The sequence below is a fragment of the Argiope bruennichi genome, chromosome 7 (genome assembly GCF_947563725.1).
Source record: "Argiope bruennichi chromosome 7, qqArgBrue1.1, whole genome shotgun sequence".
In the NCBI taxonomy this organism is placed as follows: domain Eukaryota; kingdom Metazoa; phylum Arthropoda; class Arachnida; order Araneae; family Araneidae; genus Argiope; species Argiope bruennichi.
The window spans coordinates 83,115,439-83,133,330 of NC_079157.1; the positions used below are offsets into that span (position 1 = coordinate 83,115,439).

The 17,892-nt window shown below is 31.4% G+C and overlaps 1 protein-coding gene across 1 annotated transcript in view; it reads right to left on the reverse strand.

Annotated features, from left to right (window-relative positions):
- Nucleotides 1–3,155: 3,155 nt before the first annotated feature.
- LOC129976125 (acetylcholine receptor subunit beta-like 1) overlaps nt 3,156–17,892 on the reverse strand; it is a 238,979-nt gene continuing 224,242 nt past the window's right edge. Inside the window, exons 5-8 of the mRNA XM_056089525.1 lie at nt 12,746–13,052; nt 8,200–8,534; nt 6,262–6,583; nt 3,156–3,690 (exon numbers count right to left, since the gene is read on the reverse strand). Of these exons, the coding sequence (XP_055945500.1) occupies nt 3,517–3,690; nt 6,262–6,583; nt 8,200–8,534; nt 12,746–13,052 (1,138 nt within the window). The 3' untranslated portion in view covers nt 3,156–3,516. The remainder of the gene's footprint in view (nt 3,691–6,261; nt 6,584–8,199; nt 8,535–12,745; nt 13,053–17,892) is intronic.

Below are 17,892 nucleotides of genomic sequence, written 5' to 3' on the forward strand. Positions count from 1 at the left end.
CAAAAGACATTCAATTTAATAGTGACACTTTGTTTCTATGCGTGATATTGCAAAAATTTCATTGGTGTATTCTAAATTTTTTGAAGCAAAATTCTGCGTATGTTTATTTTAAAATGCTTCTGAAAATTTTCAATTCAGAAATTTTTCGTTTATTTTTCTTTATTTTCACTTTAAATTAAACCATTTGTTATGTGTAAAAATAAAAACATGCCTGCACTTCTCGGTAATGTGTTATTTATATTGGAAGTCGGATTTATAAAGTAAAAGTAAGGTGTACTCTCAATTTTTTGATCCACTGTATATGTATAACTGCTGAAAAGAATTGCATTATTTACAGCTATTCATAATTATTTAAAATTATTGCAGAAAATACTTAAAACCTAATAATTGATTCATCAACATTATTGAATTCTAACCAGTTTCCTTGATTTTGAACTGAATTCCTATATTCCAATGCGTTCCAAAGTTTTTATACGAATCAAAGCTGTTCTGAACCTAAGCCTATAGTCATCAAGACAACAACTTATTTTTTTAAATTATACATGTGGTAAGATATATTTTTTTAAGATTTAAATATCACTAACCGAAAACGCAAAAACTGCAATGTCATTTCGGTCAAAAAAAATTAAAATCAATTCTAAATAAATTTTATTAATATATGGAATTGCACAAATGGAATTCGTTTCAAATATTGTACCAAAAAAGTGAAACGAAAAGACGGAATGGTTGTTGTGCGCAATGTTTTTGACCAACACTGAAAAATGAATCACAATGACTGGAAAAAATGCAAATGGAACGGAAATTTCTTTTTCCACAAAAGAATTTTCGAATACTGTGGACATGAATGTTAAAATAATCCTTGGAACGCGGCCATCTTTGTGCTGTCATTTCGGATTGAGCCGTATTTTTTCTTGACTTCAGCGCTAAAATATTTCATAGATACGAGATGTGGTTACTTAGAAGATGTCACATTTATGATATAGAATTTGCAGACACGGAGAAATTTTCAGTCTTCCTTAACTCTGCTAGAACATTGAATATGATAAGCATTCATAAGTTCTCCACTTCTTGATGTCACAATTTTTAAATGATAACCATTCATTTAAACTATTTTGGTCTTTTTTATTTAAAAAAATGTTTATTAACTGATTTTATAAAAAACTTAATCTCTAATTTAGAAATACAATACTTAACAGATGGTCTTAATTTTTTTCTGAAGTATTGAAGTACGTCAAGAATTATCGCATAGATCAAGAAAATGCCGAGAAAATCTCAGTGTGTCCTAATAATGTTTAACTTCATCAAGTATATGCTAAATATTCTTAACTATTCAAAGAAATTTATGTTAAAAAAGCAAATATATTTCAAATAATCAATTGTTTTAAAGGACTAAATTAGTTTATTGAGGTTATAAATCTATTCTATAATTAATTTCTGGAAAAACACAGAAATTTATTGTCAGTATACCAGAATTTAAGACTTGATGATGTAAGTTGAATCTGAAGCATGCCAACAATCCATAAAAACTTAGTAGACTATTAAAAATATTGCAGTTATAAGCATACATTTTCAATGGATTGTTAATCCCATGGGAATGATAAGCAAAATTTTATTATTTTAAGAATAACAGAAAAACAAACAAATTGAAAATATGATAGTTTAAATTCATCTTCAGAATCATTTTTTTAAACTTAATTTCTATACTTACAAAAGGAAGAATTTTAAAATGTTTCTAAATGTGTTTTTTTCAATTACCATAGACAAATGCTAATTGCCACGCAAAAAATGCTCGTATTAGAAAAATATTAATTTCCACATAATATTCAAAAAAAATTTTTTACAAAAATTAAGAAAATTTTAAGCGCATTTTATCATTAATACACGCTAAAATTCAAAAATCATTTATTTTATATTTCAACAGTTGTTAAGCAATTTTCCTATTTAAAAAACGATTTTTATTTCTATAAAAAATTAAAATTAAAATGATAGAATACTATTAAACCAAATTTAAAGCATAAACTCAATCATGTTGGAAAACAAGAATATACACATAGTTAAATATATGTTTACTTAATAAAGCTTTAACTTTTTATTTACTACAATTAGAGCAAAGAATTAGTGATTTTATAGAAAGTAAAATTAAGGAGAATTTCCCAATTTATTAATATATTTTTTAGCTTCTTTTGTCGATAAAAACGTCCAAATGCTTTTTTTATGTGTGAATCTAATTTGTTTTGGAAAATTGGCAAAGAATATCGAAAAGAACACATTTTATTGATATTTTCTTTAATTAATCCTCTAATTTAGAATAAAAAACTGAAGGAATATTCGGATGATTTTAACAAATTCTTTCTTGTACGTAAGCAACACTCTAAGACAAAGATAATGATGAACTTCCCTTTCTTGCATATCATATCAATTCCGTAACTATATGAACATATTCTATCCATCTTTGGTTGCAAACGAATTCGTTATGTGACACCCACTAAGTGTCCACACCTCGCATTTTTGTTTATTTAATAGTCAATAAATATTCTCCTAGTTTTGATAAGAGAGGTTGTAAAAAGCGCTTCTTCAGCATTAGCCCGGGAAATTGCTGATACCACTAGTGAAAGCATATTCGATCACTTCATAAGGAACGAAAAACAAAATGGCATCCATAGGTTAGTGTTACAAAGCACGTATAAAACTCGAAGAACTAATCCTAAGTCTTACCTCCAGCGGGGTGAAAAAAGTCCCATTTCTGGGGCAGAGACTTCAGCCACTATTAATATTGACTACAACCAGGTCACGGAACACATATACCACAATCGACCCAAAAAAGATCGATATTGTATCGGGATTTTTTTTATTCATTGATTTAACAGATCTTTTTCAAATGTCCCGTGGTATAACTATAGATTTCTGAAATTTTTTTTCAAGTAAATTTCAAAAGATTATAAGCCGACGTATTCACGTATCCTGGCCTGAATTTTTGTTCAATTGAACAAAACTCCAGCAGAATACGTGGCTATAGGACACTTGATTTTTTTTTTTTTTTGCAAAGATTTTTTAATTCTTTTTTTTTTTTTTTTTTAATTTTTTGCTTTTTCTGGTATGGAACAGAGGGTTATCACACCATGCTAAGTATAACTGACATTAAACGGTTCTTCAAAAGAAATAACAGAGCAACAACTTCAAGCTTCTTTTTTTTTCTTCCCTAAATTCTCCAAACCACGCATCGATGTTCCAAGTTTTAAAAAATGTCCTCCTTTGTCCAAATAGCGGAGGTAGAGAAAAGAAGAAAAAACAAAGAAAATGCACCAAAATTTGCCGATAGGAGCGCTGGCAAACGCGCTGCGACGACTTCATTCAGTTGTTTGTTAAGTGCAAGTCGGTATTGAGCAAAAATCTTTCATGGTTATTTTTTTCAAATATGTCTTTTCTTTTATGCTTTTTTTTCAGCTGGCTCACTGCTCGCAGAAAAGCCACGTGAATTTCAAAAAGGGATATATCCGACGCCTTGCAGGAGATCTTTCATCTGGAGGCTTTTCCCTTGTGCATCTCGATGATGGCGTCCTGGTCTACGTACTGGAAAATGTGCGGGGCATCCAAAAGTATGCCCACGGTTCCAGCAGCTGTGACCAAGAAGAAGATGTATAACTGCAGGCGATCGATTACCATTGCCACATATTTCCAGTCTTCACGAATCTGTAAAAGAAAGCAAAATAAAACTAATGTCAATAAAATGCATTAGAAATTCTCAAACTTTGGACTGCAACCTCAATTGGCTCACTTAGAAAAGTGTGAAAGTGAAGAAAGTTCTTGTTGACAAATTCCTCAACGCTTGAAATAAACATAAAGGAATTATTTAAACGATAATGAGACATTGGGGAAAATTCTCCAACGTGCAAATAATAAATGAATAAACTGCAAGAAGCCATGCCGTAGATAAAATGGACTAACATACATTTTGAGAGCATTATGCACAAGTGAAGGTTACTTAACAGAATCCTTTACAAATATTCAAGTGCAATTGATTCTCTTTCAATACCCAAATAAAGAAATATGGTGTTTTAACCATGAATATTTTAGTCCCGGGATATAGTTTTCTAAAGAAAAATCTCCGTTGAAGTCTAAGAAAGTTTCGAAGAAACTGGATTTGCAAGTTCGAGGTTCACTTGGGATGATATTTTCGATGAAGCGCACTAACCCAGAGTGTCTGTCGAGATCAACTTTTAATTCTTTGAGCTACAAAATTCTCTATTATATAAATCTGCGATGATTTCAGCTCTATCCACGAACCTTCGAAGTTTCGAAAAAAAATTACATATAGGCGAACAATGCAATGATCTAGAAATAAAAATTTAGTTTATGAAATGATCTAAAAACAAATTTGGAGTTGGAATTATTTTGTGTATTTGACTGCATTATTTAGATTGTTTTAGGGTCTTGCTATAATCTCAAAAACTATTTTCTAATTTCTCAAATGCAGATGATTTATTCACTAAGTTTTTATTCGGGTTAACTTTAAAACAGTTGCCAAAAAGTTCTGCTTATTTTCTAAGGAATTTTTTCGTTTAAAACATGCTTTTTAAATAGTTTCTCATCAAACAATTAGTACATTTAAATATTTTAGATATTATGAATAAGAACAGTTTGAATTTTCTAAAAAAAATAACTAAAAAGTATTTTCCGAGTGTTTTCAATCATAAAAAAAATAACTAATACTCTCATTCTTCTAGGAAACATAGGCCAAAATAACTCAGCCTAAACGGGTTGAAGGAACATACGGTAACACTGAAAAATGAAGACTCAATGGTTCAAAATCTGTGTCCACTATCTGCAATTTTTAGACACTCCCCCAGTTACGTACGCCTTATCTGACTCTTTATTACATCCCTAGAATTGTGAAACTCGGTCTTTCATTTTTCCTATAAATAATATTTATAAATACCAACATTAGTAAAAATATTTTTTAGTCTATTAACAAATCCCATAATAAAGCCATATTCTAATATTTAAAGAATCATCTCTCTTTGTGAACTCTCTTTCACTATATAATATGGATCAGGTATCAAATTATTTTTGTTATGTCACTTTTAGCAGCAACGTAAGGGAACTGAGTCTGGAAACTTTTCAAGTCAAGTTAATACTATTGATTGTTCTTTCTGATGGTGTGCTGTTTTTACCCTCTCTATCTATGTAATTTCTAAATCCATCACAATGCACGTTTATAGAAAATGAATTAACAAAACACTTCTTTCACTAACAAAAGAAAGCCGTCTACATTCCTTCGCCTATTTAGTTCAGTTTCATCGTCTGAGCAGGTTATGACTTACACCTCTGTAGATTTAACTTCTTGAAATGTGCTTTGCAAATAATTCCGAGAAAATCGAGTTTGATACATTCCGATGTTTTTATATATTCTCTGGATATCACCTTTATCAAGCCCCTCACTACAGAGTAAATAACTGTTTCATTAAATGAATGCGAGGTCTTTGGATCAAATTTGCCATTTTGAACAAAAAAAGGTCATTTTCATTTCTAAAATTCCTTGACTGTAAAACTAAAGTTGTTTAGAATTCTTGAAATAGCTGTCCGTTTTAAGGCCAGAATCGAAGAATCAGGGATCCAGCAGCTAATAAACAGAATAAATTGCTAAAAAAAAAAAAAAAAAAAAACCTGTGTTCTGGCTGTCTTTGAAATAAATTTTTAAAAATAATTATTTTTTCGATGAAAATTGATTATTTAATATTTACGATTTGTATAATCATAATGCTTATGTTTTTAAATTTAAGTAAAGGGTGAAAACAAATTTGCCAACAGAGACACTCAACTAAAAATTTCGCACACATCTGCTCCGCTACGTGATGCGTCACAAACATGATACACACAAAGTATAAAACATTTCAATTAAAATTTCTGAACTTTATTTTATTTTTTTTTAATTTTCTGGACCTTATAAATTATGTCTTTTTAAATGCAATTCATACTCTTCACAGATGATGAAAATCAATCGAAGTTGGATAATAATGTGGATAAATCTTTTTAGTAAGGGAAAAAGGATATGTTTTAATCCAGGCTTTACTTGCCTATTGTTCATCCCGATTGTCTTGCAGCCTATTTTTATTTACGTTTATAAACTTTTATTCCCTGATGTGATATGCATTTGTTATAAAAATAGATTCGCTTGCCACTTCTTGTAGCAAAGTTAGTAAAAATGATCTTTATGAAATTATGGGTCCAAATTCTCTTCTGAATAGTGGTCAGACTACCCACCTGTATGTACTCGTCTTCACTCCTGAGGTGCTCTGCTATGAATTCCACCGCCTCGGTCGCCTTGTATGCCTCAGAAGACAGCACCAGGGTGTTACTCTCCGACGAGATGCTTCCGGACAGGGCTCGGGCAACGGTGCAGTTGGGGTGGTGGACGTCCAGGAGCTCCACTTTGCTCCGCGGTGGAGGGTGCGAAGGGTGGTAGTGCTGGTGGTACACTCCGGGAAGGTCCATCATCCACCGGAGGCGGGTTTTCTTGGGACGCTTCATAAAGAGCATGGCGGGCAGGTATTGAAGAAACACGACTCGGATCCAATTAGGCATTCTACATGGACATGAGAAATCAATTTCCATTATTTCTTAATAAGATTGATATATAATTTTAAAAATGATCTAAAACAACCTGATTATTTTTCAATATTTTAAAATTTGAATACTAATATTCTTTCATTCTTTAGAATTGTATTTTATTTCACTTATTTGATTATCTCTGTTTATTTCTTTAATTGGTATATATGGCTCAAGTGGACGTACTATTGAAATCCAAAAAAAATAATAATAATAATAATAATAATAATAAACCTTCTAATATGACAAACCTCAGAACTGATTCGCGGAGGAATTCGTTATAATAAAATTCAAATGAAATAAATTTGTCTTTTAAACTTATGAATGCAAAGAAAGGATTCTTAGTGGGAAAAATATTATCTATGCCTATAACAGTCCTAGAGATAGTCTTATTGATGATGATATAAGCCTTTTTGGCACAAGATCAAATGATGCCAAAATCCTCAAGAGGAAAGTAAGCTGTATTTGATTATTAGACATAATTCCTCCTTATGAAGTGGATCTATTACAGTTTTCAGGAATAAAAACCCTCTGTAAAGTAAGAAAATATTCAGATACACTACAGCATGTGCATTACAAAATGATTTTGTCTTCCAATTTAATATTCATTTCTCTTCAAATACAAGATAATAACAAAAAAATCAATCTGGATATCACAATATGTCTAATATTATCAAGCAGAAAAAAAATTATAATAATAACAATAATTTTGAATTTATTATTATTTTATTTCTCAATCATTTGATGGCAATGATATGTATTATTTCATTTGGTTTATGATTTCTCCTTTTTTCTTGTCGTAATATAATTATAGATGAATTAAAAAAACTGTCCTGAGGGCAGTTAAACGGTCCTTCCCAGGACAAATTCCTGAAGGAGACATATAGCAGGAAATGAGTTTTTCATTATCAGTCTTGCTGTCTAAAAATTAAGCTTAGAGAAATGCATTCGTTAATTCGTAATAAATGAGAGTGAAGGTTTTTATTTTAAATAGCAAAGGAATCTGCAATTTCTTAAACGGTTACAGAGATGAACATAGAAATGAGTTTTATGAAATATTTTGATGAATTGCTTTATTGCCTCAATTGCATATTTCCATCTTTAATATTGACCATGTCTAATAGAGAAATGCACTTTTTAGCATCAATAGTTATCATAAACAGTCCCTACAGCAACTTCTATTTCTTTACATATTATTTCTACAAGGTGATGACTCAGTCTGATCTATTAAGTGGGGAAATGGCAAATATCGTAATCATAAATTTCTTTTCAAGAAAAATAAGAAGGCAGTCGTTTATGTTACAGTACTGAAATATCGTTTGGACGAAAAACGAAGTCCATTTTATGAAGGACCTCTAGCTTTGAACAGTGGTTAGATAATGAGAGCTAAGCTATGGACCTCAGATGCAAGTGGTCTTTGCAGCTGATATTATCTTGCCCGATAGTTTAAATTTAAATACTAGGGAACCACATACCTCGAGGCTGTTACAGAAAAATTTCTTGCCAAAGTTGTTAATAATCAACCTCTTTACCTAGTTGCAGCAAAATTAATTCACAAAAATATATGCTATCAAAAGGAAAAGAGTTCCCCACCTGTGTGTCCTGGGTCCCCTGAAGTTCCAATTTATAATGATTACGGTGACCAGGATGGAGACGGTGTTCATGAGGAAGGTGAAGAGCAGGTACTTGGCGATGAGGGGCAGCACAAGCGATGTCGGGGGTAGGATCTTGGAAACTAGCAGCAGGAAGACCACGAGTGACAGCAGGATGGAGATGCCCAGCGTCACTTTTTCGCCGGCTTCTGCTGGCAAGTAGAACACCAGGATACACAAAAAGGAGATTAGCACAGTCGGGAGGATCAGGTTCACGGTGTAGAATAGCGTCTTGCGACGTATGGTGATGTAGAACGAGATGTCCGTTTCAGTCACCTGGGAATAGGGAGAAAAATAAACGATTCATTAACCGAAAAGCATTCAGTTAGCTCTGAAATAGCTGTAATTGCTGCTGGAGAGCCTACCCCCACCAGTAGCGACCACTATTTGCACGCCTTTAATTAACTACTAAGGCAAAAAAATCAAATCCAGTCAATGTTTGAAAGTATGTTGTCTTTTGCTAATTATAGATATTAAGGCTGTTTGCTACAATAAATTGAATGATATCAGCAATTCACGAGATGATGTCTCTGTCTCCCTGTGGTGTTTTACGGCCACTTTTGTGAGGATACGCTCGACCTTGATTGGTTAAAGCTCTTCTGAATCGATGGTTGTATAGAAAGCATCATTCAAAAATACAATGCAAAATTCAGTATTCCTGTATATAATTTTAATGTGCTTAAATACGATAAATAAACAGAATTTTGTCACGAATATAAGTCATCCCTATATATCAAAATGGCCATGAAAAGTAATTTCACATTATGCATCAATTAGATGAAGAAAAAAAAATGGTGTCTTTCAATTAACATAACTTAAAGAACATTATCAGTCATTTATGACTATCTGTGACTTATTAAGTATCAGTTACTATGTTACAAATTATAGCCAATATTATATACCGTCTTGTTAAAATAATTTTTTTATTTAATTTATTAATATCTAAAAAAAATCTCAGTTTTTCCGAATAACTTAATCAAACTCTTCACTGTATATATAAATATACAGAATAATCGTGGATAATCATAATATTGAGGTTACATTAATAGGTGGAAGTACAAAGTATACCGATATTTTTCGACCAGTTTCGCTGGATTGTAAATGATAGTTTGTTTAGTTATATTAACGTCCCGTTGTAAAGCAACACTAGGGCTATTTTGGGACGGACCTCGTCATTTTGAACCGCGGTCAGATGACGAGGACGACACCTGAGCTGGCACCCCCTCTCCACGCCACATCACACCACACCAGCGGGAGGACGTTTGGCATGACGGATTTAACGTGCAACAGACCCCCTTACACGACGGTTCTTCGGTGGAATCGGGTCTCGAACCTAAGACCCTACGGCTCACAGGCTGAGACCTTACCACCTGGCCACCGCGACATCTATTGTAAATGACAGATAAAAGACGTTATAAAGAACTTTTTATTACATTCTAGAATAGAGCTACTCCTTGGATTTCAAAGAGTAATTCTAGCTGTTCTCTGTCTAAGGAGAACAGTAAAGTATGCATAATTTATCTGATAAAGGAGAATCCAAATGCAAATGAAACGCCAAATTCATATTAGTTGTTCGGGAGAATTTGTCAATTCTTCCATTGTCACTGTGAACTGTACAGTTCATTCTTTTCAACTAACTGTTCAATATTTATTTATTAAATCTATCGCTTCTGGACGGTATTGGTTTTCTATTTTTATCTTTGGAGTCATCCTTGCGTTTTTTCTTTTCATTTCATATCATTGTCTACCCACCCACACTAAAAGAAAAAGCAGTTTTCGTGTCATTTTTTGTTGAGTTCAGAATCATGTAGACATTCTAGGGAATGAAGAAACAAATTTGGCAGCAAAAGCTGCAATAGCGTTTTTGAGCAAAAGACTTCCATTTTGCGTCCTTCTTTCTCTCCTGACAATATAGTGAGATCTGCACAATTAGTGATCTGACAATACGTGAGATTAAACCCATAATTAATTTGTGGTCTATTTCTCTTGTACAGGAGATCGATGTATAAGTCACTGTCGCTTCACCCACAGATATCACCTATTTCCGAGCATTCTCCTGTATGAGACACGTGTCACTTTCCTTTTACAGCTCGACATATTTTAATTAAATTTCATTCCTTTAATAATTATTATATTCATTTTATCGACTGGTGGTCCTTAACTTTACAAGATCTGATGGGTGAAAAATGCCACCTAAATATTGCTAACTTTTATACCTGCATTTAGCAATTTTTAATCCATTTTAGTTGAAGTTTCTTGTTTTGTAAATCTTATTAAGTTGAATTATTGCTTCGACTTTTTTTTTTTTCGAATATTTGTTTCACTCTATGAAAATTATTTATACCATTGTTCATCTGTTATTTGTATTTTTACTATTTGCATTTTATTTTGATGTTTTTAAATTCTGATAAGTGTATTTTATAATCTACTGTAGGGATTGGATTTGCCATTTGCTTGGCGCAGTATGATCAGCTGTAGCTTCTACTGTAGAGAACACAAACAACGACTGCTAAATAGAGACTAAAAAAACTGTGATTGAAGATAATATAATTGGTATGTACCATCATTTCTTGTCTAGCTTTTTTTTCATTCATTTTGTACACAACAGAAACTTTCATAACAAAATTATGAATATTTTTGTTGCACTTCTTCGCGAATCTTTTGTAACTGGAATCATTTCATTCCGATTTTGCATTGAGAAATGAAAGAAAGTTTCCCTATTAATAACCGCTTTTAATATTCTTTTAATTGTCTTTTAAAGAGTTATTATTAAAGAGCTATTATTTTAACATGTAATTATCGAAGGATATTTCATAATTTATATTCCAATTTAGAAACAAAACCCGAACAATATTAGGCTTTTAACCTTCTTTGTTCTTTTGATTTCCGATCGTGCCTGTATAAATCATCATCCATATTCTCAAAAGATATATTTCCAAGCTGTAATGGCCATTTTCTTCGTTTGCTTGAAGTTAATTTTTTGTGTGGTCCAATAAATCATTCATTTTAACACAGAATCTGAATTTTCTCTATGCTGTTTTGAAATAAGAGGAATTAAGGTGTACGTACACACTAGAAGATTTTTTTTTTAATTTTAACTTTAAACATCCAGTTTTTTCACAGTAGGTCATTAATATATGTTTAAACTCATTTCAGTGAGAAATCCATATTACACTAATTATTAATTAATTAATATTAATAAGCTAATTAGCATATTTTTTGAAACATGATATCTTAAATTCTAATTTGTAAAGACGCACAATTCTAGTTGGAAATGATGCCTAATATTAGTCTTCATGTTGTCTGCCTCAATCAAGTTATAAAAATATATAGTTTTTTTTAACAATTTTTTCATCAACGATGAATAGAAAAAGCGAGATTTTTTCTGTAATTTTAACTTTTAAATAGCTATTAAAAATTTATTTCTATAAATATAACTTTGATTGAAGCTAAAAATATCCACTGTTTCATGCATATTATTTTGATATATAAATAATTGTATAGGGCTAATTTCTTGTTGAGTTATGATTGTTTGAATGAAGCAACATAGTGGAAAAATATCATTCTTCATAAAATGAGTTTTAAAAAAAACCGAAACTAGAGTTTTTAGCGAAAGTACCACAATAAAAATAATTATAACTCGAGAAATATTTCAAATATTGACAACATCATGGTATCGTTTGAAAGCTAAATGACCAGAGAACATTTTAAAGCAATAAAAAAATATTCGATATTTTGAACGATTTTCGAAGTTTCAAGTGTGTACGTACACCTTAAATGGAATTCTACAAATGCATTCAATACCAGAAAATACTATTTGTTTAAAGAAATATTTGAAATGCAAATTTTACTTATTATTCAATGTGGTATTCTGCTTTATTTCTCGTGATTTTTTTTCAGAACAATTCTCATGTATGAAAGTAAAAATCTGAGGATTCGTGACATTCACGCGCTTAATCAATGCCCACAATTTTTGTCGGGGAGAAGGGGAAACACATTTACTAGAAAGTACGCGAGAAAGTTTTGAGGAGACTATTCTCGCTTTTTGATTTAACAACCCCTGTAAATAAGCCTGAAATAATATTTAAAATGGTTAATCCACACTTTGGGTAACATAATTCATGCCCGTGACTCGGATCACTCTCTAATAAGATGCTTACTTCCTTTAATTGTAATATAAATGAGAATTCCTCATTAGATAATAAGTGTGAATCACAGATGATTCACATAGTGATCAATCTGCTAAAATAATGTGATATAAACTAGACATAGGCGTGCTCTTTTGCATCTAATTCTCTGCTGAATAAGAACTTTTGCTGTCACCCTAATATGAGTACACGCAAGTCAGCAAATTAAAGCCCATGAAATATAATTGTACTCGCTGCTTCAGACTGTCTCCTTAGCTCAAAATGGATGTTAAAACTAATGGATGTTTAGGTGCGACAATGTTCTTCTAAGGACTCGAGTGGAGAACGGCAGCTACTCACCTTTCCGTACTTGGAGTTGTTGTAGACGTTGAGGAAGGCTGGCACTTCGACAATGTCCCAAGTGCCGCTCTTCCAGTAGTCAGACAGGTCCACCCAGTCATTGTCGTTGTAGAGCTTGAGCGAGACCTGGTCCCCGTTGAAGGTCCAGGAGCCGAATTTCATGACGCACTTCTGCTGATCGAAGGGGAAGTACGTGACGTCGATGCGGCACGAGCTCTGGTAGATGGCGGGGGGGACCCACATCACCCCGCCGTTCGGATAGATGAGCACGTTCGACTTGTAGCGAACTTCGTAGTTGCCATCAGCGCTGCGGGGGGAGAAAGTTAATCTTCATGAAAACTGGACATTCTTTTTTTTATACCAGTTTTAAAGCCCTGAAGTATTCACTTACTGCCAAATTCTTAAATTTTTAAATGACCACAGAAAACTATTTCCAACTTTCATTTTAGAATCGTTTTCCTTTAAAAACTTAAAAAAGAAAAAAAAAAAAAAAAAGAAAAAGGACCCATTAATATTGTAACTATTTAATGTAGTTTTAGCTTTCGAATTGATTATAAATTAATTATTCTTATTATTTTCAAATGATAATTGGCCAATATTTGACATTAAAACAAAAAGATTTGTTTCTGTTTCCGGAAATTTCTAGGATGGAAAAAAAAACATAGATCTTAGATCCTTCAACATTTGATCTCTATAGTCATGAAGAACTATATTTATTTTTGAATTATTGGATGCTACCCGTTACTGCAGCAGAGGAAATAATTTTAGAAATATCGTTTGTAATTTGAAATAACCATCTTGTTTAATTAGGAATGATAGAAAAAATTATATTTTTTTTTTTTTGTCGACAAAAATGCATCCACTGAAAATTGAATGACATGTAAAAGAGAATATCAATAGTATTTATTCTATTTTTTGACTTGGTGATTCAAGTGACTTGGTGATACTTTTGGGTAGGCATTATTTTTTTCCGTTTTCAGCAAAAACTAATACGTTTCTTGATTGTCCGACTCGTGAGCATCCAACATACAAATGGCATGTGAAAAACATGGATTTTCTTGGTTCAAAGCAATAAGATGGCAAAGTTATATCGTCATTGGAGGGACAGTACGACAGCGCATAAAATACGAACAAAAATTCATTTTTATATATTATATATGATAATTATACTATGCCTATAACTTTCAGGCAAGTACAAGCAATAAGTTGACCCAGTTTTATCGCATTTGGATGAATGGAATAGCAGCGCATAAAATAGGAACAAACAAAAATCCATTTTTATATATAATATTTATTAATAAATAAAATAATTAACAAATTAAATGTATTTTATCTAATTAGCCAAATATTTTTTTAAATCAAACTCAATCCTAAAAATATCTTATAGTTTCATTATTAGAAAAAAGTTTAGTTGCACAACTCCTTTATAAAAAAAAAAATATATTTCCCCATTTCTTTTAAATCTTCTTTAAAAAAAAAACAGTTTCTCTGAAATAAAACAAAATATAAAAGGAGAGAAAAAAAATGTCTCTGTTAAATATAATTATGACAGATCAACACGACTTACAAACCAGTGACAGATCTCATTTAATAGAAATAAACAAGTTACAACTTCGAATGAAACGTAATTTCATTTCGCTGAGGCGCGCTTCAAAAATGAAAGAAGTAATTGCGAATTTTTAAAGATCATCTATCTTCGCTAATGTTAGAATCGATTATCTCTTAATAAGACTGTCTGCTGTAGAATTATTTTTTTTCTTAGTCATATACAGCTGTCGTGATAACTAACTACATTTTTGAAACAAAATAAAGCATGACAAAAAGCTGAAGATGGAAATGAGCGATTTCACAGTTATTAAATTAGATCTTTCGTATTATTTTTTTCATTGTTCCCTGTTGATCAATCAGCATTCACCTGAAGATGATAAAGATAGATGCAAGCAATTTTTTTCGGACTATTAGCTTCTTTATATGATTAAAAAAACATGAAATGATGCAATTATAAACATTGAGAGACATAAAACAGATTTGGTACTTTTTGATACTTTGTTTACGTTTGTAGTTAAACAATTTACATGTGTTATGTTAAATGATGACTACAAAGGTAAACAGATTTTCCAGATTATTATCTTCTTCAGAGATTTTAGAAACATGAAATACTGCAATTTATAATGATTGGAAGCCATAAAACAGATTTGGAACTTTTTGATACTTTGTTTATGAATGTAGTTAAACAATTTACATGTGTTATATTAAATGATAAAGACAAAAGTAAACAGATTCTTCGGATTATTATCTTCTTCGAAGATTTCAGAAACATGATTGTTATTGCCCCAGGAAAAATGGTAGAGAGAAAAATTTGAAACCTTTTGTTATTCTATTGTTGTTATTATCTGATTGGTCTTAAAACTTCAGTGAGTCTTTGTCTTCGAAACTGCATTCTTATTAAAAAATTATATGCTTACACATTATTTAAATAATATGTAAGTATATGCTTACGTATTATTTAAATAATATGTAAGCATTATTTTGTCTGAAGCAGAATGCAGTTTCGATGATCGAAAAACTCATTGAAGTTTTAAAGTTCGCTTTATTTTATCTCCCGGGAGGCAGGCAGAAATGTTTATTTACAAGAAGGCGTGGACACGGCATGTCCGCTCACAGCAACAGGTTAATCAAGAAGTGGCTTAAAAAAGAGGATGAAACAAATTATATCTATCTTATATACTGTGATGTTTTAATAGGGATTTCCATGGCATGTCAATCAAAAAGCAAGGGGAACACAGGGATCTTTTACAAGAATTTGTAAAGTCAGCGATATTTTGTCCCTTCACGCCGAGTGTGTGAAAGTGACGACGTTTAGCCGATTCAGTAGTTTTATAAAGCTTCTCTTGAATTGATTAAGTAGAGAAAGTGGAATTGGATCGGTAAAAAAAAGAATGAAATTACTATGGGCTAAATTAAGATAAAGCTTTGGAAATTAATTTGGATTAAATTAAGAGTTTAAAATATCATTACACACATATACATTACATATATATATATATATAGAGAGAGAGAGAGAGAGAGAGAGGGAGAGAGAGAGAGAGTATAAAAAGTGAAACTTCGCAATTGTAAAATTCTTCTCTCTGAAAATGAGTAATTTCTTTTTTATTACATTAATAAGTATTGAAATATTACTTAAATATTGATAAAAAAGAATATTTTCATGAAATATTGGCTACTAAAATGTATTAAAAGAGTTATTTAAATTGAAAATTCAAGTTTCACACAACTTATATCCGTAATTTGAATTACTTTCTCCGGTATTGTATTGCATCTACCAATTTACATGTGTTTAAGGATGTATTGCATCATTATAAAAACAATACAAAATATATATTGGCCATGAATAATATTAAAATAAAAGGTGCGTGGATTCCCGAAGAATGAAAACTGCAGCTCACTAAATTCACAACTATGCGCAATATTTTTGAAGAGAATTGTGTTAATGTCAAACAATAAAACACTTCTTATTTTCAGAAAATTATTTGCTACAATGTTGTAAAAATATATGTGATATCTCTGTCAATTATTTGCAAAATGTAAGGTTTGATTTAAAATATAACGAATTGATTTCGGTAGTAATTGACTAGTTAGAGAGAAAAACTTAATACGAACGGCACATTTCTGCTGCTTTTCATGGGGTTAACATTAGTTATAAATTAGGTAAACTTATATAAAATAAATAAAAGTAACATAATATAAAACAATAATATACTATTTCCTTAATGATGACAGTCTTGAGCATTTAGAGGATATTTTCTTTCAAACGAGAAAAGGTGATTTTGGCATTTCACTCCAATTTCTGCAGGAAAAAGTTGCGAGAAATCTCCATTCCATAGCATTCGCATATTAATTGTTACAGTTGGTAGTCAAAAATAAATTTGTCTTGGTTTTATGTAACTAATTATTCCACTAGGATGCACCATGAGAATGTGGAAGCGACGATAAGTAAGTAGATTCTAGTTTCCTTGTTAAATATAGAATAGTATATAGTTGAGTCATCCGCAGTTTGATAACCGAATGTACATCCTGTAGGACAGGTTGGGCTTTGGCTGGTGATGAGTATTTGGATTTGAGCTTTCATTTCATTGTAATGTCAAGTCAATTATCTCCCAATTTAATCTCGGATATCTAGCCACATCGAAGGTAACTCTTTTTCATTTCTTTTAAATACCCAAACATTTTAGGTTTAATATCCATAAAAATATAAAGTATGTAAAATCTCCTTTTTAATTGAGGATTTGACCTTGATATACAGTGGTGGAAAATACTTTGAAACCCCCATTGAACTTTTTTTTTTTTTTTGCATTTAAAAATGCAAATCTTTTTTGTAATTTACATTTACATTTATATATAAAATGTAATAAATAAAAAAAAATGAATTTAGAATTTAAAATACGTTTATTGTAGCTATAAAGAAAAATGTGTAATGTAATGAAATGGAAAAAACTTTGAGACCAGTTTTAAAGAGTGATTGTTTGCATAATGAGATGACGTAACTTTTGCACGATTTTGTGCGAGATAGTTGTGAGACTGGAGAAAGAAACACTTTCTAATCATTTCTTTGAGTGTTGAAGCAACTGAGATTATGGACAGCAGAAGTTTACTGACTGAAATTGAAAAAAGGGAAAATCTTAGCATTTCGCGGAAGCGGAATGAGTGAAAGGCAAATTGCTAGCAAAATCAAGAGGTCTAAAAACTGTGGTTCATCATTTACTCTCAGATCCATGCAGATATGGTACAAAAAATAGATCAGGAAGGCCATCAAAACTCTCAGCCAGAAGGAAAAGAAGTGTTATAAGGATGGTTGTTAAAGACAATGCACATTCTGCAGCAATAAAATCGACACTTAAGCTTCCAGGTACGGCTAGAACAGTTAGAAATATTCTGAGTAATACGGAAAACATCAAATATGCAAAATTCAAAAGTAAATCCAGACTTGAAAAACGCCATATTGCAGCAAAATTGAACTTTGCAACATCTCATGTTTTAAAACCCAACTTGTGGCGAAAAATAGTGTTCACGGATGAAAAGAAATTTAACCTAGATGGACCTGATGGTTTAAGAAAATATTGGCATGATTTGAGACAGGATGCTACGCT